Below are 26,058 nucleotides of genomic sequence, written 5' to 3' on the forward strand. Positions count from 1 at the left end.
CTGGTACTTTTGTCGATGACTAATTGAGATAACAGTACAGTTAAATACAGTATTTCCTGGAAACATTTGCAACAGCCACATCAATCAAGACTTAATTTGTCCTGCAATATGCAGTCAGTCACTCACAACATTGACGTCATCGCTGCAACAAAAAATGGCAAGTTCCTGTGTTACTGCTTAAGACAAGGCAGGCAAAGATGTGAGGAACTTTGCTGACAGCAGGCGCTAACATTGTGTCTTTATGTTCCTGTAACTACCAAATATAACCTCAGAAAACAAATCCCCCAATACAATAAATGCATGTAAATAAATTATGTCCCACTGCCACAATGTCCTCATTATGTTGTCTCTGTCCTCTTCATCTCTTCCCGTGTCTTCAGACAGTATGAGATACTTTGGCATCTTCTTCTCTGAGTGGCCCTTTTGTTTCTCTCTGGCGTCTGCCTGCTCCATATTCAGTAACTGTGGAACCTTTAGTACCTAAAATATTCTCCCTGTGCTGTAAATCTGTTTGAGAAATGATAGCAGAGGAATTGCCCCTTTTAAACTAATCTGTACAACGTGCTGTAAGTTGCACAATAAATTGAAGCTGAAACTGTAACGAACTGAATCTGAATGTTCACCTGTCAGCTACTGAAATGTGAAAAGCTATCGTGAGTCAGAGATCACTAGACATGAACAAACGAAGGGTAAAATTGCTCTGTGACAATGATGATAAAAAGGAATTTGTCACAATGTTGTGTTGCTTAATCTTAACTTTGTGCTGTGGAGAGTAAAACTAACTTGAGCTTGCATCTTTTTTTCGTAGTTTGATAAAGACAAGCAGAATGACATACGTTCCTTCTTCTCCCCGAGCATGGAGAAGAAGAGGAAGAGAGCAGAAAATGAAGAAACATCTCCCTCCATCTCTTCAGAGACGACTGCTGCATCGGCTGGCAGTAGGATGAGCTCGGAGAAGAGGGAGGAGAGGAGAGACCAGACACTTGACCAGGACTTCTCCCCACAGCTGAAGAGGCTGCAGACCCAGCAGCCCAGCCCAAGCCCCAGGTCTCAATTTAGGGGGAAGAGGAGGTTGACGGCTGGGGGGATCAGCGCCGGTAGCCCACGCACTTCTAGCTCCTTCATGGCCCAGCGGAAGCTCTCAGAGCCCGAGCCTTCATCTGAGATGTGGGACTGTGGGTCCTGCACCTACTCCAACAGCAGCCTGTTGCCTTACTGCGAGATGTGCGAGTTCCCGCGCTCTTCTTCTGCCACACCAGGTATGATTAGGAGGCAATAAACAAATAAGGACAAATCATCTAATCTATCCTCCCCTAATGCATGTGCGTATCGGCCCGTGTGTCCCTCTCATTTCTTCTTTTTATTAATTCCTAAACCCCATTTCACTATTTGCAAAACAAACGAAAATGACAATAATTCCATCATCTCTTGCTTTGAAATGCAGCAAACGAAGCTGAAATCCATTCATTGCATTATTTTCCCTCCCGTCAATATCAATCGCAGCAGTCTGTTGACATAATAGTTTTGAACAGCATTACAGATTTCTCCAGATGGAGATGCATGATAGCGAAAAGATGGAGGCAGGCTTGCCAGAGTCTGAAATAGCTCTGTTAGGAGAATATTGTCTGTCTGTCTCTCTCTCCCTGTCTCTCTGTCTCCCTCGCTCTCTGCAGATGACAAGGACACAGTATAATTCTCACCTGTCAAACAGAGAGAGGGAGAGAGAGAGTGCAGGCGGTCTACTATTGCTGCAAACGAACTTGGGGAAAAGTTGAGCCGGCTCGAGCTGATATCTCTGACAGCCTATGATTGTATTTTGCAAGAGGGAGGGGAGGGAAGTCGTTCTGACCTGGCAGGCTGCAGGTCCACGCTCTTTAGAGGTCTGAGATGCATCAGATCATCTCGGAGACGTCTTAAAAATGTATATAACAATTCTGATGCAGGTTCAGCAGTGATAACAGGTGAAGCAGGATGAGTTTTATTGCTTCTTTTAATGCTGGTTAGGTTGATATTAGAAGCCCTGTAAGTTAAAGTCAGAAGAATCTATTTATCTTCACACCTTGCTCCTGTTTCCTGTCTACTACCAGAAGATTCAATACATATAAACAGCACTAGACAACATGCACACCCGGCTGGCAACCTGCACGGCCCTGTTTGAAGAAAACAAAGCTCTCACACTTAAGATGCACAATCCTGAAAAAACATAGAGGTGCAGAAACATCACAAATACAAACAGAAAATAAATTCAAATATATACATATCACAACGATCTTTTCTTTTACCCCTGTTTACCCCATCTATCTAACTGTACAATAAACTCTGGTGTGTTTGCTGCCTCGTCCAGTTGAACCTCTGGTTATGAGCAGCATAAACACACACACGCGCACACACACACACACACACACACACACTTTTTAACAAAATTCAACCCTCACACACACACATTTCATGCAGCAGATGCTTGATAACTATTCAGCAATCACACTCTCTTCTTTGTCACAAGCGGCACTCTGCATTCACAGCAGCAGGCTGTGTCAGCTCACTAGACGCAGGGATTTTAACAACCTGCTAAATTTGTAAATGACAGACTGTGCTGAAAAATAACAACTGTATTTATGGAGATATCTCTCAACTTGGCACCGCAATTCTCGGCTCGTGGAAAATGCAAGAAAATAATCAGCTCAGAGCCTGTAGCACGACATGAGAAATGTTATCGCTTCAGGAGCAACAGTTTCTCACAACAGATGCAAAGGAAGCTGCGACACCGTGTCAAGTCGTATCAATGGTATTAAGACATGTTGTGGAAAATCAGAAAATATCGGCACGTGACAAAACGTCATAGCTTCTTGTTTAATGTAACAGAACAGACGAACAAGCGTCAAAGGGATTTGGATTACATTTTTGCAGTTTTGAGCCCCGTGCCAAAAATATACCAAACCAGCAACTGGATATTGATCTGTTTGTGCCAGAGGGAAATTAAGAAATTAAAAGGAAAGAAAGATTTTTATGATTTGTTGAAAAATGTTTGAGCTGAATGGGAAACAAAGTGGCTGGAATGGCAGGTTAGAGGACGGCTACCAAATGTCAAAGCGGTGAATTGCGTCGCTGGAGATCACTTTGCCTGATTCCATTCTTGAAATCCATGATCATTTTCAAAATAATTGGTCTTAAAATCCAAAGTGAAATCCAATGCCTGACGTAGTGCCATGAGCAGCTACAGTTGCTAAGCTGTAATTGGACACTTGCCTGTTTGAGTGGAGGAGTTTAGTAAATGGTAAAAGACGTTATTTTAAAGATTGGAGACATCCTTGGATAGCTGTAATTTTTTTTATGCAACTCTTGCGATTTAGAAGTTGACTTTTCTTTCCCCATCACTTCTAATGCTTGAATTTATTTTATTGCATTTAATTATAAAAGTTTAACATTTTTAATCAAAAATTATCAATTTATTAGGAGCCAATTGAATCTTGTGCTACACTGTCAGTACTGTAATTACTTTAAATAGAGCTGTCATGGATTATTAGCTTCTTATAAAGCGGAGATTGTCTTTCTCATATGAAGACCTCAGCATGAGATCGTCTGGTGACAAGTCGTTGCAAGCACGTTCATCTCACCCCCGTGCTGGCGCCGTAGTTGTGCACCCACTGAACATTTTCCTGCCATTTTCCTAAGGGGCTAACAGGAAGAGTTTTCTGGGGAGAAACTAACTCGGACATTTGCATTCTCACATACAGCCTCTTTGAAAGACTTCAGTGCACGTCTGAAAGCAGTTTATGTGACAGGGTTTACCGCCTCAGGTGGTTTAATCTGAACTTTTGTTCAGGTTAAACCAGGAGTTTCGAGTTAATGTGTTTGCAGTTTTATTTTATTGTATAGGCTGAGCGTGGGCTTGGTTCAGTCCTTCAGCTCTTTCACCAGAAGACCAGCATTTTTTCTCTCGGCAAATAGCGTTCGCGATGTATACTGGAAAAGGGCAATTGGGTTTTCTCCTGGCACTCTCCAACTTTCAGCCAGCACTCCATCCTTTCCTGATTTTAGTATTTAACAACAGAATGGAGTTGAATGAGCACTCACTGCTTCCCTGTTCTTTGATAAGTCTTTGTCACTGATTGCAGCTGCTTGGCTCCCTGCAGACTTCAATAAAAGCTTGTACTATTTTTATGCGAGTCCTCATGAGGTTAAGTCACTGACTTATACATGGGATCACATGCTTTTTGAATGTATCTGTACATAGTAGTATGTTTGTGTATGTGTGGATTTGGACCCTTATCAAGCCCTTATAGACATAATGGGGCTCTTACTGCAGGGGCCCGGGACAAGGGGGTCGACTGTTAAAGTCGAGGCATAGCCCTGCAGGATTTCCTCCGTTAACATCTTCCTTGGTGGGGACAGCTTAACACAGCCGTCTCGCTCGGCTTGTTAGTGAAGGGGGGCAGCGGCGGGGCCAGGAGCCCGGAGACTCAGATGACATTTGAGGGAGCCGACTTAGAGGCTGGCCTTTTGAAGAAACAAGCCACAGAGAGGCGGGATCACTAATTAGCCCTCTGCGTCCCCCAAGTCTCGCAACTTACTGTCTTGTTAGATTTCACACCTCAAGTTCAACAATAATGTGAAAGGATAAGATTTAAATTTAACGAGGAAAGTAGGGAAAGGAAATTGTGCTGCCCTTCCTCTTGAAGAAGTTTGTAGTGACTGAATGTGAAACTTACCTCTGTCTGTTAATGTTTTCTTAATATGAGTGGTGGTGGTGCCTCGGAACATGACTTTAAAGCACAATTTAAAATAATTTGAAGTCTATGAACAGTAATGGCTTAATCCCTGCATTCATTAACATTTCTGTGGCTTGTATTTCTGCTTGACCTTAACAGAATTACACCATTCTGCATGAATAGGAATCAGTTCAGCAGGAATGGAGGTGCAGAGGGAGCTTGATAGTGCATCTACAAGGTGACGTCCCCTTTTGCAAGCGAGATCTACGATTGGCAGTCGACCATTATCAGCTGTTCGAGCACCACCCGGGTGCACAGATGCAGCAGTCACTGATAGTTATTTTGTTTGTATTTGATTGCGCATGATGCAGACGAGCAATTAACAAAGCAATGTGACACAAGCATAATTCATTCTCCCAGCAAATTATATTGGCTGTTTGATCCGAGAGCTGGTGAGAGGAGGAGGAGGGGGGTATGGTGGCAGGCAGGTGTTCCATCTGCAGCTCTTTGCTTCACTGCCGACATGCTACTGAGCAATGACAACAATGTTAACAGTGTACACCTTCAGTTAGAGGTCGACGTGCAGCCGTCAGCCAGCAGATAATGTGATGATTTGGAAAAACACACCTTGGATGATGTTTTATGTGCACTCTAAATGATAAAGGTTGACATCCTCCCTAACAGACGTGTGTGTTTACAAATTCCACGATGCCATGCTAACATCTATCCATCTTGCACAATCACATCCCCTAAAATCGTCAGTAAAGGACAGCTAATAATATCACTAATGAGCCATATTGAGTTTTACTTTCATGTCGGTGCTCATTTTGTCACACTGGCACACTCCTCAGATGATGGATATCTCACTTGGGAATGAAACTCTTCAAAGTCTGATTACACTCTGCAACTCGGCCAATAAAGTGATCTTCATCTTTCTCTCCCTCTCTCCCCCCCTCAGCTGGCTCAGAGCCACCCAGGCCTCAGCAACCCCCCTCAGCCAAGAGGGACCAGACGTGCATCGTCCTCTCCAGCTCCGTCAGCGAGCCAGAGCTCAGCCTGGGAAAAGCCCAGCCTCCGAAACCCTGTAAAGACAAACAGAGCAAGGAGGGGGAGGAGAAAGGGAAGGATGAACTGCTGAAAGACAAACAGAAACTAGGAGAAGCAGAGGAGGAGGACAAGCGGCAGCTCAAAGGCAAACAATCAGCGGGAGAGCGAAGCGTCAACGTCGCTGGCGCGGGCAGCTGCCTCCCCCCTGACCACACACCGGGTAATCCCACCTGCAATCTTCTCCTTTTCATATCTAGGGAAATTGACTGGTGCTTCATTGTCACCTGCCTATCTAATGCTGTTTAATATCATCACTTCAAACCAATAAGGGACTATATCTCATTCCATATGGGGCTAGGCATTATTATTCTTACTATTATTAGTGTCTAGTTGGGCATATTGCCTATTTCTGCACTGAAGAAGCTCCAGGGGGCAGCTTGTTGAAACAAGTGACCTGTTTGGAGTACCAAAATACACACAATGCTCGATAACTGTCCAGTAGGTAACCGATGAGCTCCTGACTGGCTATTTTTAATAAAGTGAGCCGGTGTCTAATTACATAAAAGGCACAGGTTCCCTCCGTGCAACCTGTTTTCCACGTCCACTCCTGTTATACTTGCACATGTCTGTGAGTCTCTGAGGGATGTGAAGAGACAAATTCCCAATTACACAGTATGTAATATTGCAAATTAAGACCTCTGTGTTCAAGTACTTGCGTCTCGAAGGGATACACAAAGCAATAAATTGCGCTAATTACAAAGAACTAATTACACCGTGTGCAATATGAAGAGCTCTAAAAAAATTGCCAGACTAGCAGAGTCTAAGAAAAGCCTGTGACCTGGGTGTTGCCTCTGAAAGTAGGCAGACATTTTGGGTCAGAGTTATTGAAGGATGAAACTGAGCTGATAGCAGGTACTTAACATAGGAATGAATATTGCCCAAGTCATTTAAGTTTTAACAGGCAAGCTATCAACCCCTACTCCCCTTTAACTTCCTAAGATTAGTGTGCAACAACTTGGCACATATACTGTTCCCTCACACACACACACATACACACTTTGACATCTATTAGTGCCCAGAGATTGTCAAGTGTTTGATTTCATCATCTCAGTAGCTGCATGTGTGCCCCCTAATGGTCGAGGATTGGATCCCTCTGCAGCCTCCCCTGCAGTGCCTTGCGTCTGCCCACACTCAGGCCCAAAAAAATGAGGTTTTTATACTTTTTTACTCTTCTTTCCACCGAGGCAGTTTGAGGGCTGGTTTGAAGACGTAGCCTATTCTCAAATTTTTCCACATTTTCGACAGCCAAAGAGTCAGGGCTTCTTGACCGCAAAAACTGGTTTGTGAGCGACAGCAACACTTTGCTGGTCTAAGAGCAAAGAATTGCTTATCTCTGAGGCTGGGGGGCACGATTATTGTTGTTACTATCTATCAATCTTTCTATCTTTCTATCCGTCCGTCCATCCATATATCTATACATCCATCTATACATCTATCTATGCATCTGTCTTCTGTATAAATCTATACAACTATCTATACATGTAAAATCTGTCCATCCTTTAACCTTGTTGGTGGTTTGTGAGTTTGTTAGTTACATGCCGTTGCCAGTCTGTCTCCGACAGTGTGGGTTTTAATATGAAACACAGCAGTTGTCCAGTAAAAGTGACCTATGGGGTCAGCTGCGGTGTCTAATAATTTTCCTCTACCTGCCTGTGGTTTTAGAAGGCAAACCGCAGAGCTGTCGGCCGCCCCCACCTCTTGATTGCTCTGAGATTACTTTCCTCACTGCACAAACAGGCAATCACTCCCGCTCCACCTCTCCTTCTCCCGCCCTCCTTGCTGTCTGTCGCTCTGTTTATCTGCATGAGCCAAACATTTAAAACGCGGATACACGTTTTCTAGAAGGTTAGTTCAAATGTTTCCAGCAGCATCAGCCGTGCCGAGCGTCTTCCCGTTTGAAGAGTGCAGGATTTTCATATCTTTTGTTTCGATCCTGCAGAAGATGAGATGACTCAGTCCAATTAGGCGTTGTTTTCTTTCTCTCACAGTAAAATAACGGATAAATCCCTGGGGGTGTTCTGAAGGCACTGTTCATACTGTGTAAGTGACAGTCTAATAAGACGGCTTTGTAAGATGAATTGCCCCCATTGTATAAATGGCCCACTTAATGCTGCTGGCGCGTTCCACCACTGCAAACTGGGGACATCGTGGTGTTGGTGGAGGGGCGTGCTTTCAACAAGTATAGGGTGCACATTGCTGAGCTGCAAGGTTTCATAACAGATGAAGGACAGATATATGAGATTTTGTGAAAATCTATCGTCCTGAGAATGTTTTGGTTCCAAGTTTGTAGATCTATGCTTTTGATATTTCCTCACATAAAGGGCCGCATTTCAGCAGACGCACGTGGTGAGATCAGAACAGCATGTGCCAGAGCCAGGAAAATTACACCTAGAAGAATGGCAGGAATAAAAATGAACGATGTGGACATTGTGCGGCATAGGTCAAGAGGAGGAAATTACTTGTTACAATGATCTCAGCTTGAACAAAAAGATTTTTAGCACCGTATTCCATCACAGATATTAGCCAAATCAGTGGTGGAAGCCATCATTAATTCTCAAATATGTGCAGACATTTTAAACATTATCCAGTGTTGAGTTTGAGGCTGTAATAAATAAGAAGACAGAAATGATTGGCATATAAAGGCAATAAATAAGTGAATAAAAAACAAATAATGAATTTATCATAGAATATATTTATAACAGAAATATTAAAGGATGATCATATAAAATATAATATACTGTTAGATCATGAAGAGCTTCCAACTGTTTAATAGCTGCACCTCAACATTAAAACTCTGTTATCATTTCAAACTTTTGGCTTCATCTCTGGATAGTGGGAGGAAATCGAGACGTGTCATCTATCTTTATATTCACTCTATGGTTCAAAGCAGTTGTAATCTTCTCTAATGACATGGTACCTTATAGTTAAAATGTAAGGCTCATTTAGGCTGACAACCTTGGGAGGGATATCTGTCCCAGGATGTTCCTCTGTCATTCACTCGCTGATTTGTCCCATAACCACCAGAGACCGTGTCCAGGTACACGGCAGCCCTTGTTCCACGGAAACAGTCTTGTCACAGACATCCGGCTGTGTGGCTATTTTACTCCATTAGCAAGCCAAATGGACACACACACACACACACACACACACGCACGCACTAGACAAGGCAGACAACTGGCCACACGAAGTGATTTAAGGCAAGTATCATCAGAGTGTTATAGGTCATTGTCTAAATGAAGCGTGGTCGAGCAGCGGCGGTCTCATTTCCACCGCCTGACCTTTTCTTGCTCGATGCTGGCAGGATGAGCAAGCTACACAGCTGACATTAATGACCCGCTATGTCTTTTCTCTCTCTCTGTTTCTCTCCTTCTGTGACTGTCATTTTATCACTCTCTCTCTCTCTGTCTCTTTCTCTCTCTCGCTCTTTGACTTTCTTGCTGTTCATCCCGTTGTTCAGCAAATTCTTGGGCAAACTTGTGAAAAAATAATTTGGAAGGTGTCTGTCAAAGAAATGGGCTTCCTGCGGGGCTGCACTGTTACACGACAAAGTGGAACTGATCTGTTAAAGCTGTACTTAAAAACTAAAGACAAATGAAAAAATTATTTTTAAAATTTCTATCTACAAGTGGCCTGATCACACGAGCATTAAAAATCCATACTATGCGTTGTGTTGTCAAACTAAAGGAGGTATTGGTTTATGACATGACTTGAGGCTTTTGTCAGAAAAACAAAACATGACTCTGCAAATGTATGGCTCATTTTTTCCACCTATTATTTAAGCAGAAACCTGAAACCGATGATCAGCATGTGGTGTGATCTACCAATCAGGTCCAATTTAGAGAGACATCCTGTGTGTATTCCAGTCTGCTGTGTGCTCAGCATTGACAATATGTCAAATATGAAATGATTCCTGACATGGACACTGAAAAGATTTACTAAAAAACAAAGAATAATTAAAGTTATTTGTCATTTTAAGAACTTTTTGTAGATAGAAATTGAACAAATATTTATTTGTGCTGATACTAATTTAAAAAAACCAGGGAAAGTGAGTTGAGACCTCCACATGCAGGTTGGTATGAGGGGAAATTGACTTTCATTTCTATTTATATGAAAATGTCACACATAATTACTTCAACATTTTTATTTCATATTGTAATTATTTGATTCTCGTATCCGAACGCATAAATATAGGATCATACATTCAAATCCATAATGCATATGCATACTCATTTCACATCATCTGCTAAAAATGTCATATCTTCTCAATATTGTGTTCTGTGTAATTACATTTACAAGCTGCTGAAGTTTAATGTCTCTGCTACCCATTGCATCACCGAGCGAGCAAACAGAGGCACCAATAAAGCTGTGAAAGCCAATGATGAGCCGATAATATGTGCTCAGTGCGATATTAATCAGCCTCTTCCCTCCTCCCTGCAGACCGGAGAGCTGCCGTGTGTTTGTCTTCTGCTGCTGATGCTAATGACGACGATGAGGACAATGATGGCGATGACGACAGCGCTACCCATCCCGTCTACCCGGGCTTGCAGTTCTGCGCCAGCCAGTACACAGACCGAATTTATTTGTACTCCAAGGTACTGCAAGAGATTGATTATACATTTTTAATCACGCTTGGACGCAAAGATGTTTTACTCATGCTGAATTGTGAGACACTTGGGTAGTGTGTGTGTGTGTGTGTGTATGTGTGTGTGTGTGTGTGTGTGTGTGTGTGTGTGTAGGTGTGTAGGTGTGTGTAGGTGGCAGTTTGGTCAAAACCAAAGTAAGAGAAAAAAAGATTTTCGTGAATAAAAAATGACGAATGCAATATGTAATTTCTGCCTATAACGGTATTTCCATCAAAGAATAACAAAAGACCTGAAAGATCATCAGAGTCGTCTTCAGCACAAGGTTATAGGTCATTAATTAAGTTTAAATTTAAGCAGCAGTGAAACATGCATGTTCTTTGTCACTCGAGTTTGACTGCCAGTGACTACAACTATAAATATAAAATACACATCTTTAGTCAGTGGAAAACACTATCAGAAATATTTAGATATAGATGCACCTGCTGTATGGTTATAGAAGACAATCCTACTATAGTACTTATATCTTATATCAAAGCTGCACCAGGCAATATAAATGTAATGCACAAACATAAGTCTGTCTCCAAGGTCTGTGTGTAGCGTCACTGACATTCAAGTCGATCTTGCTGTGGTGAAGAATTTGAAAGTGATCATCTCCCATTAATTTATCCTTCCTTTTACCCATGAATCTTTCTCTGTTGCTGCAGTAACATATTGTGGCCTGGTTGAATTCATGCTATTTTAATATCACATGTTTTGGAGCTAAATATTCCTGCAGCCATTAAAAAAAGTGCAGAGCTATCCTCTGCAGTGTCAGGAGCTCTTTCTACTTTCTAAATGAAAGTCAGAAGTGTGTGATGTAATAATCATTTCAGGTCTCAAGGCAATAAGAATAAGTAAAACTGCACAGGAAGGTGGAGTTTGAAACCTCTCACCCTCTTTTTTGTTCCTCGCCAGCTTGTTCGTGTCATATTCAGCTGAACACTGAACAAAACATAATTAATTCCTTGTTTTTTTTGAAAGGGAAGTCTCTCAGAGATCAAGATCTCTTCGACAAGATTGAGCCGTGAACAACAATACAGTTATAAAAGCAAGAGACGTGCTGTTCTGTCACACGTTTCCAATTAGCAAATAGGACAGATGTGAGAAAGTACACACAGACGTCATTAAGAAAGTCAAAGCTTAAGAATGAACGAAAATAAAGGTGATTAAAACACCTGCAAATTATTCCACATACAATCTGGCACTGAAAGCAACTGTGTTTAATTCACACATGAACAAGCTGTGTAGGTTTAGCACTGTATTAAAAAGATTCTGAATAACCTCTATAACCTTGATTAATAATCCTGTCTGCTACTGCAGGAACAAAAAGCTGTCTGAGTCATTTCAGATGTTTTTCTTTATTTTTTCTGTCTCAGAGATTGATCAGGGCTGTGTGGTAAAAGACGAACGAAAAGCTCTTTGAATCCATTAATATTCTCTCAGTCAATACAAGTTAAAGGTTTAGGAATTACCAAAGGATTACCAAAACGATCGTCAAGCCTCCTCCCAACTTCTTCTTGTCTTTCATTTCCAACTCTCCTGTTTTTATCAGCTCTCAGGAAGACTGTAGACCAATGATTTCCTTCAATATATTTGGTATTTTTTAATAATAATTGAAATTATTAATGATCGAGCTAATTTAACTTGTCACATGACAGTTTCCACTGAAAACAGTAACATTGTCTGTTCTGGTGAAGCTTTGTCAAGTGTGAGAAAATATCCCTGATGATGTCACGGCGAGGGTTACGTTGGCTGTCTCATTCTTTTGATTTTCAGGATATCTCCTTTTGAATTGTTTAGAATTTGTTGTTTTGTGGTGACAGCGGCAGAAGATCCCAGACCACTGAGGGAGTAAGCATTACATCACTGGTACAAGCTTTTATTAATACATTTTCAAGGGGCAACAAAGGCCCTGAGCCAGAGTGAGTTTATTTAAAATAAACTGCTGAGTCACTGGCTGAGGGGTTTGGTTTGAAGATTTCAGGAATTTCATTCAGATAATCAAGAAAAATGTTCTTTCGGGTGCTTTTGTCATCGAGCTGAGCCAAACCATATAATTTAACCCTGGTCTGACAATGACTACTCTTCTGTGCATTCTCGGCACTGCTCCTGAGTGCCACTTGCCAGCAGACCTCTGCATCGATCGCATTGTGATACTTAACACCCTTTTGTTTCATTCATGAGGGATCAGGTTCCTTCCCCACTAACGTAGATAAGAGACAAGATGGTTTTACATAGAGAAGACCAAAGCACTGAACTGAATCACCAATGGAATATTACCCTGATGGCAATAGACAAGTGTCGTGTACGCGTGGCTGAGACGATAAGCCGCGGAGATAAATGTCCCCCGCTGTCGTTTAAATGATAAACTGGAGGAATTCTGGCTGGAAAGCTGTCACGTCGGGATAATCCTGGACCGCGCGTTGAATTCACACAGGGGGCCGCTCAGTGCACAATCAGAGGAAGATTTGTCACTGGGGATTGGATGAGAAATATTGAGAGTATTAGGAATTTTATGTCCATTTTCTACACATCAAATTGTTGTTTTATTCAAGGAGTCAGTGTCCCTGCCTGCTCTGAAGCAGGCGGGTGGTGTTTTCCATGTTAAGACGGGGAGGAGCAGATGGGTGAGGCTTACCACATCAGGATACTACCAGCACATGTTCTACTTCATTTGAAATCCTTTGCTGTCACTCCCCATATTTTGTTTTTTCGCATTATGATTTCTTTTACGACAAATCTCACTAGAAATCCTTCATTATCAGGGCAATACATTTAAATATATGTGTGTAGAAGGTTAATATTCCAATAAGGACACCTTTATTCGCTCAGAGTTAGCCACGAGCAGTTAGTGGATAGTTTTGTGCAGAAACTGGGAAAGAAGAGCACACAGTCACAAACACACACACACAAACACACACACACACACACACACACACACACACACATTTTTCACTTCGCTTTGAGTCATCGCATTAGTCATTACTGCGACTCACTTGCATCCCATGTTCGCTAACTAGATCTTGCATATGAGTGTAAACATGTGGCAGGCAGTCAAAAAAGAAATGGAAATGTGAGGAGAAGTGCTACATGCAAACATTCACCCCTGAGAAATAATATTACTGGTGAATATAGTCAACAGGAGCCCTGTACTGCAAACAAATGACAACGACAACCTTGCATTATTATTTTTTTATCAATTATTCCTGAAAATGTCTTTGAAAATTGTCATTTGTGTGTTTAACCACGACAAGTTATTGTTGTCTGATTTTTAATAACACCTTATGTTTAAACCTGTTACTCATGAGCCTGGTAGTGTCGACTGTAGTATTCCTCCTTTCAGTCGCATCAGAGCTTTAATCCTGCTCTGTGCTGTTGCAGCACAACCCGCTCCACCGTTCCCCTGACTCCCCATGATATTTATTTTACCATAATCCAAATAAACACGTGGGCCTCTGTGCACTGAGGGTGCAGCACAGGAAAAACTTCCTGATGTTGATGTGTATCTCCAAATCCACGTGTCGGCTGCCAGTAGGTATTAACCTTTCAGACTTGATCCTCTCTCCTGTCTCCTCTTCGTCCTCCATTTCCATTCCTGACTTCCAGAAAGTAGCTTTTACCTAAATTCACTGGTCAGCTTCTTTTTCTGTGAAATGTTTGACTTTGGTTTGAGAGACGTTTACACAGTGGGTCAGTGGCTGCTCGTGTATTTTAAATTGTCAGTAGTTAGCACTAATGAAGCTGTAATAGCTTCTTTGCTTATTTGTTACAGGTGCATCCGAGCCGCTGCAGTATGATGATCTATTATCACAGTTGATTTTTTTCATACCTTTCATAATTTACATTATTTCTGGTACTAATACACATTTACTGTCAAATAAGGAACATCATCTCCAGAGTGGTGTTCACAATAGAATCAAGAGGAGGAAACTAGAGAGATCATCATCCAACGAGCACCTTGGTTGCCACAAGAATTACCATGGCAACCAATAAAGAATGAAGTGTGTCCAGATTATAGAACTTGAATTTAATTAGACTCAGCAAGTTAGTCATTAAAAATCTGATTGCTTTGCTGAAGAGACTTGTAGCTTTGGTACAAACGTGGCTACATTGAACCATGTTGCATGTAAAGGCAACAACAGCGGTGATGTAGCTTCTAATTATAGAGCGACTGCTGTTGTTCTACATGTTCCAACTTTCAGGTCTCATGTGCTGCACACTACGTATTACCTCTGCCAGGTTGCTCGTTGTGTGTCTGCTGGTTCGTTTGGTAGATTTTCAGGATTTCCATGAAACTTGTTGGACGGAGATGTGTTTAAAACCAATTTCACCAGTTCTTCTTTTACTTAATTTGATTCTCATACCAACATATGTTGTGGATTTAAATTTTACAGTTATACGAGCTCACCTGAGAGGATGTTGTCAGGACACATAGTACAAAGTATAACTGAGGCTGTACTTATTAGCTTTGCAGGTATTCGCACATAAATCAGTGAAAACACTGGAAAGTGAAGCAAAGTCAGTAAAATGTATCTTGTATGATGTTTTAAAATTTCAAAAACTTCGAACGACTCCATTATACATGTTTTTAATCTTAATATTTTACTACAGATTCAAAGAAAACAATATTGCACTCCAACTAATTATGACAATCACACACTTATCTATGTATAGACTGTATAATTTATATACTGTGAAATTGATTAGACAATGGCAAAGAGCTGCAGCATGAGCTCAGAATATAGGGGACCTTATCATTTCTCATCATTTCTCTTGTCCCTGTTTGAGTCGTAGAGTTGATATTTATTTGTTAGCAAAAAAAAAAAAAGTTGTGTTTGCGATCGATTCCTCCTCCTGATTCTGTATCTATGTTATACAACCTCAATATTACCCTGACTTTTATTTTTGGTCAGGCGAGTGAAACAATAACTCTGCTGTGTCGTCACTCGCTCAGAAAGAATGCTGAACGAGGGAAACATGCGTGGTCGTACTTGTGTTTGCTTTGATTACACCAGTGAGTCAGCAGCAGCGTCCCACGTCTCACCAACTGTTTGGACAGGAAAACATGAGGAGCCAGGCAGGGACCTCCAAAGAACATGGAGGGACTGTGTGTGTAGTGTGATGGCGCCACTATGTACTTTTACTGCTTTAAAGAACCACAGAGTGTACTTTGTGGGTGTCTCTCTCTGCTTTACTGTGCAAATGAAGTTATTTTGGTCAAAGCCTCTTTTCTATCCAGTTGCATTATTTGTGATTTCTTGTGGCATTTTGATAAAAAAAAAAAAAAAAAAACGACTGAAGATTCATTGCAGATTTGTTTTCCATCAACGAATCAGCTCTGCTCAAATTAAGTTTAAAGTATTAAATTACCTGGTGCCATTTAGTTTCTAACCAATCTACAAATGCTAAATGATATTGCCAATTCTCTCAAATCGAAGAAAATTAAACTGTTTCATCTTTCAGTCATTAATTATTATATGGTCCTTCATTATCATTTACACTGGTTTAATAAGAGGAGATGTTAAAAGTATCATTTAACACTGAAACTGTCTTTATATCTGCTCACAACTACATTATAATATGAACATAAATAAATAAATATATTCTAAATGAGTCAACCCCTTAGGTTCACAGCAACATTTTGTGTTTCTTGTTTTAGTTTGGTGGAAAGAAAACTTTGTCAACATGTCAAATGCTCCACAGACGTTCAAGAATAAATCTCAGACGATGATGGTTGTGTTAGTAGCAGTAGTCGTAACAAATCTCTCTGCTTAAGGCCGTCTTCTCCGTCCCTGTCTCCTCGTCTGTTAGGATGGTACGGCGCTGAACTTGAGCTTCATCCCTCTGGACATCAAACTAACCAGCTGGGACGACCTGCCCGAGGCCTTCACACGGCGCCGGGAAAATCGAGAACAGGTCTGTCCTTCCCGTTGGGCTTTATGTGTGTGTGTGTTTTGCTTCTCATGAATGTGTGTGGGTGTTCATGTGGTTTGGAGTGTTAACATGAAGGAGGTGCATCCAGTTAATGGGCCATTACTGTAAGAACACTGGATTTGACTTCTAGGTTCTAAAACATGCCACTATTTTTCTTCCTGCGGTTGATTACAAAGACTAGATTGTCACTAAGAAGAGCGCAAATCTCCACCACGCCCTAACAGACACACCAAACTACACACACTCATAGAAATCAGCCGTCTACATTGCCTGATTCTGTTTATCTCTCCATTATTTCTTGCAGAATTCACAAAAAGGCTAAAAATCCTAATGGTCTGTATTTGCGCACATCTATATACAGACAAAATAGAGCAGGACCACCGTAAATCATGGCGGGCAGTGTAGCCAGTCGTTCAAGCAAGATGATCATAGGAATGAAATGATGTCAGATGTTTTGAGGAGGGGCTTCAGACGCACACAGGCCACTTTTGCATCTTTCTTAAGATGTATGACATCGCAACCTCACCTTATAGGATGCAGGGCAGGGATAGGTTATATTGTTTTTTGTATGTAAGCAGCATAAATGAGCCTTTAATCAAATCCGCTCCAAAACTTAATGGGTTCCTTCTTCGGTGCACACCCCTCCCTCCCACCACATTTCAAGAAAATCTGATTTTGTGTTATCCTGCTGACAAACAGACAAATAGCACTGAAAACACCACTTCGTTGGTGGAGGTGATAAATGCAACTGTATGAATCAACACAATTCCAAGAAGACAGAAAATCCTGAATATCCTCATGAATGTAGTGGAAAGTTTCAGCTGCTTAAAGGACGACCTTAATTTACCTTAAAGATAAATTAGTCTCACTCCGAGCCAGTGAAGTTGAGGCCATGGGCTTGTTAAACCTAACAGATGTGTGTGTGTGTCACTGCCATGTAAAATCTAATCACACCTCCGATCATGAAGAGGAAGATCAGCAGCTCTGCATCGGGAGCCTGACAAATAGGTGGAGTATGGCCGCCCACCTCCACCACTGCAGAGCCTGGAGGGGGAGAGAGAGAGAGGAGGGGTTGAAGGAATTATGGGTAGAGTGGTGGGGGAGGGATAGAGGGGGCGTTTTGGAGGTTTGGGCAGCCAAGGAGACCTGCAAAAGAAAAACTGCAGTTTTATGAGGGTCGTTAAAGGAGACGGCTCATCACCTCAAACGACCCCACACGCCAACCAGCAAATATTAAATCCTGCAATCAGCCGTGCCGCTGACAGACGCCTCACCTATCACGTTGTTTATGCTGGTTTGTTGAACAGAGGCGTGAGTTGCATCCATCCCCTGACCCATCACTTACGCCCTGTTACACTCCCATTGTCCATCAAAATCAATACTGAGCAGCAACACGTCTTGGGTTGGGTGGCAGCGGCGTAAAACCACTGAGCCTGAGGCCGCTCAAGCAAACATCATTGAAATAAAGTCATGGTCAATCATTATGCAATTGAATAATAACAGAATAATCCATATTTCATAAAACATGGAATGAAACAATGCAATCTATGCCGCATTGATGTGCTCCTGGGAAGGTCGTTTTCCCTGAATTGTCAAAACGTTGCTCTGACTCTGATATGTTAATGTGCTTAGAAATCGAAATCTAGAAAAAAACTGGAAACAAAATGTGTTTTATTAACGTGTTTAGAGCGTTGACACCGTGACATCTCTTTCCAATATTTGCATGATAACAAAGAGCAAGGAAAAATAATTAGGCGTGACAGGTATATTAACTTTGGTATTTTGTTTCCAAATGTGCAAGATGACGTTTGCTTTCTAGATGGTGTGAGGAAATGGAGACAAGCCGTCCATTTTTTTTAGAGTAAAGGTTTCACACCTGCTTGCTCCTGCTGAGGACATGAATCTATAGTTTCAGTTTCTTTCAAATAGCCTCAGCTATTTCCCAAAAAAGCTGTTTCCTGCAGTTTTGAGTAAAGATTACTCAAACAGGAGTACAAGTTGAAGTCTTGCTCTATGTTATGCTCTGAAATGCTGATGTTATTGGGTCTTAATGAGGTAACAGGGCACTGATGTGGCTAAATAACATTTGAAATTGTACAGGAATAAGATGTTTTGTATCAGGCTCTGGACACACACGTCGTTTGTTCTTTTCATGGGGCACAAACAGAATATCACCACCTTTATCCTTTAGGAGATAAAAGCAGAATTAACATTCAACTCTGTACAGCTTCATAGTGCGAAATCAAAGTCTAACCACTTTCCACCCACACAATGTGTGCCACTCTCATATTAACCCCTCTGACCTTTGAGAGGCAGGAAGATGGAAACACCTCCCACTCTCCTCCTCATGTCAGGACCTTTGACATCCGATTCAACTCCTGGACTTTTGTGCAAACTTTCAGTGACCTCTGGAAACTGTTGCCATCTCAGTCTCCGTCCTTACTTCCTGTCAGGGAGACTCCAGAAAATCCAGCACATGCTGGACGAGGTTTCTCAAAGCTTTCCTGTACAAACAGTTGATCTTTGTGACAAAACGTAGAATCGTGACGTTTCGACCCTGGTAAAGATAAAAGTTATTCAGCATATTACCTCCTCCTGGAGTGGCTTTTAAGAGTTTTTTAAGCAGAGAAAATGATGTTAATAAGTCATGATAACTTTACCAGAAGTTTTAAGTGTGTTGTGTAATCTCCTCTCTTGCTTTTAGAATGTAACACAAACCACACACTGCTATGTTGTGTTATGTTTTCAAGCAATGTGTAGTCTGTACAGTGGAGCACAAGTTATTTCTCTATGTATGTTTGACTCTTTTTACATATTCTTATTCTATATATGTCATAGATTAGAATAATAATTAATATCATTCATATCACTCTGACCTCCAGATCAAATCAAGCTTTTTATCGTTTGCATCTTCTTTTCCAACGTCTCCTCTCCCTTCTCCATTAGAAATCCACTGCTGTTTCACATTTGCTTTTTAAGAGCAGCAAGTTATATTTCTGTCACAAAAAAAAAAAATGCATTATTCAACTGCTAAACCATCAACAAAGCAAGCCTGGCTGGCTTTGAAAAGTGTCTGTATAATGCATGCTGAGTTTTATCTCCACTGAAATAATCTTTGTGCGAGAGACAGAGACACCTCTCAAATGTAATATACGTAGGTAAATTGCCCATTAGGCCTTGGTGCTTGGTGAGCTATTTGTTGTTTTGCCAGTGGATTTTCTTTGAATCCTTGACTTGGCTGAAAGCATATACAGCTCTCTCTTGGTTTGATGAGTTTTGTTCAGCTATGTGGAAAACTCTCTCCGCGTGTGTATTGGTGTGCGTTTGTGCTTTAGATTGTTTGTTTGCAGTTCAAGTCTATTTTCCAAATAGAAAAAGTGAAGAAATATTTTGCTTTTAAAGAGGCTCCAGTGTCCAAACTATCAATTTGCAATAGGCAGAAGGCCGCAGACGTTTTGGTTTTCAGCTTTCAACATTGAATATAAAGTGAGATGTCGTGTCCTCTGTGCAGGTGCTGAGGTTCGTTCAGGAGTGGAGCAGCCTGGCAGCCATGAAGAAGAAACTGCTCCGTCGCAGCAGCCTCCTCTTCCACAGCCCCACGCTCGGCTTGCAGCAGCTGGCCGCCAACCAGCGCCCTCATTCCAGCACCAAGAGGTCAGTTTCAAGCTGGAAACGGATACTTTGACTTTGAAAAACTTAGCTGTGATTTACAATTCTGGTAGTGGTTTAATAAACCCCTCGTATCCAAGCAGCTGAAGCTTAATATCAGCTCTTTCATGCTACAGATTGGTGACAAAAGAAAAATCTGAATAAACGAGTGGAGAAACTGAAGGAATGCAGATGCTCCCACACAGGAGCACTGTAGGATACGATTAAACAATTAACATCCAATAATGCTCTGCGGCATGAAAATGCAAAGCAGGCCCAATTGATTCAGATTTTGTATGAAGACGACAAGAGAGGTTTCATTGTTGGGGCTCAGATGGCAGGAGCTGCTGTCACAATGACGGCTCAACTGGCTGCTGTTTCAACAGGAATAATGACTGAAGTGACATCTGGAAACTGCCTGGTGAATAGAATCAAATAGAGAGTGATATGTGACAGTAACATCAGTCCGGGAGTTTGCCTTTTCACATATGAGGAACGCAGCAGGAGATTGTGCAGGCCAGACACATTAAAAGAAAACAGGAAAATGTCCGGGAACATTTAGGCGAGGGGTTGCATCTAGGTAGAGCACACAGCAGACAGGACGTGACGTATTTTCCTGCTGTATTCTCACATGGCCTCACTCGGACATTTTACTCGCGGAGTCGGAGGAAACAGTTTCACAAAAAGTCCAGTGCAGACATTTGTGTTTTCACATACTTCCTCTCCGGAGAACGTCCATAGTTCAGTGCATGTTTAAAATCAGCTACAGAGGGGATATTATCGCTGGCTGCACTCCTTCAAACCCTCATCTCACATGTTTGAGAGTTCACTGGTGCAAAAACCACAAGCACTGGTCTGCAGGAAAAATGTTATTCGGTTCTTGTGAAGTGGGCAAGTGCATGAGTGACGTACCCCAAGAGGACGGTACGGGCCTGAATGCTTGACCCCTGTGCCTCTGTTATGCTGTAGGGGGGATTTTGTTGGCATGGTCCACTTGCCCCCTTTGGAGGGAAGGTTCACCGCAAATCAATATGAAGTATACAAAACATTTCATTTCCATCCTGATGGAAGTGGTCTATATAAGAAGGACAATGCTCCCATCCATAGGGCACAAGGGTCACTGAGCGGTTTGCTGAGTAGGAAAATAATACAAATCTAATTAGTTATGGCCTTGGCAGTCACCACATCTCAACCATGAACACCATCATTCAAACAATTAATGAGTGAATATCTTTATGAGGATGGTGTTTATTTCTATATAGTTCCAGTGATTTCTAGGTTCAATGTCAGTCTGATCAGTTTTTCTCATCACATTCACAATGTTAGGACTTTAGCTTTACTTCTTTTACTTTACTAGCTCTACTCAACAGTACAGGAACAATACTGCTTCTCTGTTTCCATGTCTCCATGTAGGATGCAGCTTTAGCTTCAGCGCTTAGCGACAGTATCACTACAAGGAGGCCATTAGGTGCTCATTTAATCCCCTCTCACAGGATTCTTATTTAAAATCAAAACTCAGCCATAGATGGTGTTTCTAATGAATTATTATCGGAGCTGGCTTTATTAACAAGCAAGCAGAAATCAGCTCAACCAAATCTGGGATCAACAGTTGTCATTTCAGACGACTAAATCTTCCCCCGTTATAATTCTGAATCTGTAAACACTGCAGCAAGACAACATATGTCTTCTCCTCCGGGCTGACGAGCAAGAAATAATTTGACCTGGCACTCTATTGTGCCAGTTGATGTAAATTTTAAAACAGTAAAAATAGTGAGATGAATTAATTTCCAACATCATGTCAGAATTCAAGGGAGGATGTGCGAGATTTCACGGAGGGATGAGCAGATTTGTACAAACTTACTGCCCCGGGCATCAAGGAAGGGGTGTGTGTGTGTGTGTGTGTGTGTGTGTGTGTGTGTGTGTGTGTGTGTGTGTGTGTGTGTGTGTGTGTGTGTGTGTGTGTGTGTGTGTGTGTGTGTGTGTGTGTGTGTGTGTGTGTGTGTGTGTGTGTGTGTGTGTGTGTCAGCTGAGGCGAAAGAGATCGGATGAGCGCTGTGTACGTGCACTTGTGTTTTGTAGTTTTTTTTTGACAAACAAGCATTGTTGCTGGCACACTAATTACAGCTGGCGTAGATAGAGCAGGGAGAGTTTGCCAATTACAGGGTAGTCTTGTGGATGTGTGCGTTAGTGAGGGAGAGTGTTTCTCAACACTCAGTGTGTTTGGGTGCATGAACCTAATCAAGGTGTGAGTGGGAGGCAATTGGCCCAGCTTGATTTGATACCTGTTTGATTTATTCACTAATCAGAACCAATCAAGCTCCAGCTTCTGCTCAGCGGGGTGATCTCGACTCACCTTCGCAGCACTGAGACGCTCAGTTTTCAACTGCTCTAAACTTAATCTACTTTGCCTGGGTCTCCAACACTGTGTGTGTTTCCGTCATAAGCCACTCATGGTGATTTACAGTGATTTCAGAAGAGTTGAGAGGATTTTAATCCAGTTTGCATCCTGGCTAAGCGCGTATCATTGCTAAAATTACAGTAAACACTGACAATAAATGATTTATTGCTTCTATTATACGCCATTGTTATAAAAAAAATTTCCTGCACAAACAGTATGTACAGGATCAGCATCACGTGGGCTGCAGTAGTTGGTAACATTCAGTTAACAATTTACTGTGGTGTATAGTCTATAATGCACAGATTTGTACACTAATGTTATAACTTCAACTTGTCATAACATCTGCCGGGTTAATGGTGAAACTCAGATAACTGCGTTATATGTAATTTCCAATAAATAAAACCAGATGTTTTACATCTGACATTAACCACAGTTCTTGTACCAGACGTGTCTGACTGAGGACACATCAGAAGAGCAGCGATCAATCACAGCAGCTTCAGTTGGGGCCTGACCGGTGCAGCAGCTTGTTAGTGTGATTTCACACAGATGAGCAGTGTCTGGCCCCGGTGCTGAACTGCAGGCGGGCCTGGCCAGAGCTCGAGCTGCTGTCTGTGGTTCTGCGTGGACGCGGGTCAGCAACCCGCTGCCACCACAGCTCCGCAACAGCTCTCCTGCAGCTGTGCATCAAATGGCTACCCGCAGAAAACCATGTCCAGATAATCCAGTGCAAATCGTGTCGGCTGCTGCGTTTTGTCAGAGCTGCTGAAACCTCCACCACTTCTGTGTTTACATTTACTGCAGCTGTAAAAACTATTAAAAGTTATTTTCACTTAAATATGAAGCTATCACCAGCAGCCAAGGGGTTACCAAGCAACAGGAAAAAATCTAAATCTCCTTGTTTATGCCAGTGACAGACACAGCCAGAGGAATTATATATTTTCAGGTTATGGTATATTAGTACCGTGAGGAATTTATTTGTATCTGCTTCTTGCTTTAGCTTCACACTTAGCTTGTTAAATACTGACAAAAAAGCAATTAAGTGTATTTCCTAAGATGGCAAATTTTCCTTTTAATGGTGCCCTGTAGAATTTGCTTGAGTGCAAACTACATACTTTCTTCAAGTTTGGTTTGTTGTGGCCAGAACTCAAAGCTTTAATAGATCGGAATTTAGCATTTGTTTCAGACTAAACACATGACACATGTCATGGCACATGTTTATTATGATGGGCCTGTGATTCTGGAGGAGGTTTGGATCATGCATTGCAATAGGAAGGAGCCGCAGTCATCTTGGTTTACAGAATTACTGGCCAAGCCCCTAGCCGCATAAAAACATGCAAACATACACATCCACACTCTCCCAGAAGCACAGTTGGACTCCAGTTTAGTGTAAGGTATCTCGTTTCATGCAGCCTCTGTGCTGGGACTGTTTGGAGCAAAGGAAGCTCCTGTGTTTGATGGAGAGTTACCTTCTTCCTCATCTCCCCTCAGCTTCCACAGAAATTTCTCCTCTTTGATGTGTCTCCCTCCTCCACTCTCTGCCTCCTGTCATCCATCTTCCCTTTATTTTTTTTTCTACCTCCTACCTTCCTTCCATCTCCCTCCCAAAGAAAGTATTCTGTCCAGATGGAGGTGGTGGTAATGCATAAAAATGTCACTGCATAGCCTGCAGGCCCAAGTGGAAACTCTAAAAGCAGAGTTTAACAGTGGCAATGCCTTCCTGTTATATTTAAATAACAGAGCAGTATTGTATTAGTAATCAGGACACAAACGAACCATTAGTAGAATTAAATAACCCATTCCTATTCCACTGTCTTTTTTAATTAAATCTACAATCAGCTTTTATTCATTGATTCAGTTAGAAAATTATCACAAGAGTATTAGGGTATTATTGAAGAAAAAAATTACTATTTGTTAAACTTAAACTCAAATGATGCTCTATATTCCTCATTTTAACATATCTAAAGATTTTATTTGCATAAAATTACACATTAATTCTCATAATCTACATCTATCCATCAGAATTTCCACATATATGTTTGTAATTTGATGTCAGTTCCATAAACAACCTTTCTGGAAAACGAGCCAATGTATTTCACACATAGCCACAGTCCATTTTTATGTGTCTTTTAGTGTTTGGTAAATGTTCCTTCTCAGTTAAATTGTGTTAGATTTATTTCTTCTACACGTCTCATAGTTCTAGGAGCAGTTCCAGGTATTGATTTTGTTTCAAAGGTGACAGAGCGACCGTTTGTATGGCAGCAATAACATTTTAAACTAACTAAGCTCAAGAATCAACGCTGCTGTCAGAGCAAATGTTTGGAAAAATAAAGCATAATTATAGATTCAGACAACAATTAGTCAACGTTTTTAATCACCTGAGTTGATTGTCTGTGAAATAACCAAAACACTCTCTTTATCCATTTTTCTTTCTTTGCCTTTATAAAAAAAAAGCACCTCTGTCATTGCTTAACTGCCAGCATTTCTTTTTATTTTATCTAGGAGGCAGCTGATTCAGTCGCATTATTGATTTCTATAAATGTAATCCATTACTCTCTAATTAATATGGTAATTATGCATGTTCCTGCTTTTGGAAATTAAAACCTTTGTGATTCTTTATGTTTTTGTTGTAATCTCTGCTGTTTTAAACCATCCACAGTGTTCAGTCCTCTCAGTCCTGATGTCATTACAGAGGTCACATTGTTTTAATTAGCAAAAGTTAAGGGCTTATGGGAAATACTGTTTTCATAATAGCTACTAATAATAGAAATAAAAAACGATGGAATGGAAAAAACATTCTCATCAACAACTGGAATGAAGCATGTGACAGATTATTGAGTGAGGTTATGGTCCCAGAGCTGGATATTTAGATATTAGTTATAACGAGGTGTTAATGAGAATATAAAACTTTATACCACCGTGACTCAATGTAAAAAAAAAAAAAGAATGACTAGAAGAAGCCTTGAAATGGGTAAAAAACACAGCTGTCGTATATAGAGGGCTGAATTTCTGTCAGTTATCTAATTAAAATAAGACTTGTGCTGCATCTCTAACTCAGAAACGTCAAAATAAAAGTAACCAACAAAATATTTTATACAAAAATCATCACATAACCTGATTGTCAAAAAATTTATTAAATAACTATTAAAACTATGATGCATATTTCCATTGGATAGCGATGCAAGCACCGTTTCTTCTTTCCTCTTCGACAACAACACGTGATTTCTGCAGAAGTATTTATAAGTCACTTCCTGCCTCCTGCTGCTTTACCCTAATCCACCCCTCGCCTGAATGTACCTGCTGCTTTCTTCATATGCGAAAGGCAAACTCTGGTCTGAAAATGGCTATATCCTCTTTTGAAATGCTCAATGTTGCATGAGGATATTTGGTCTCTTTTCTCTAGACCACTATCGCTTCCTTCACCCAGATTAAACAAGTCAGTGATTTTTTTTGCCCAAGATCCTCTCCTGTATTTCATGTCAACTCTGCCATCCTGGGGTCATTTTAATCCTGCCCAGATTGACATGTAGTGTTTGGTGCAATTTTCAACTTGCACACCTAGCATCTGTATTACAAGGGCCATAAAAAACTGTGGCGGGGTAGATGGATTAGATTAGATGATTGACGATGCCCGTGGGGAAAT

General features: G+C 41.2%; 1 protein-coding gene across 5 annotated transcripts in view; it reads left to right on the forward strand.

The window, feature by feature from the left end:
• The window catches only part of zranb3 (zinc finger, RAN-binding domain containing 3), a 63,529-nt gene that overhangs the window by 29,236 nt on the left and 8,235 nt on the right, over window positions 1-26,058 (forward strand). For all 5 annotated transcript variants that reach the window (XM_069521473.1, XM_069521469.1, XM_069521474.1 and 2 more), the window contains 5 exons: window positions 809-1,259; window positions 5,668-5,976; window positions 10,254-10,408; window positions 16,250-16,354; window positions 19,884-20,026. In XM_069521473.1, the coding sequence (XP_069377574.1) occupies window positions 809-1,259; window positions 5,668-5,976; window positions 10,254-10,408; window positions 16,250-16,354; window positions 19,884-20,026 (1,163 nt within the window). The remainder of the gene's footprint in view (window positions 1-808; window positions 1,260-5,667; window positions 5,977-10,253; window positions 10,409-16,249; window positions 16,355-19,883; window positions 20,027-26,058) is intronic.

This window comes from Paralichthys olivaceus, chromosome 24, assembly GCF_024713975.1.
Source record: "Paralichthys olivaceus isolate ysfri-2021 chromosome 24, ASM2471397v2, whole genome shotgun sequence".
NCBI classification, from domain to species: Eukaryota; Metazoa; Chordata; class Actinopteri; order Pleuronectiformes; family Paralichthyidae; genus Paralichthys; species Paralichthys olivaceus.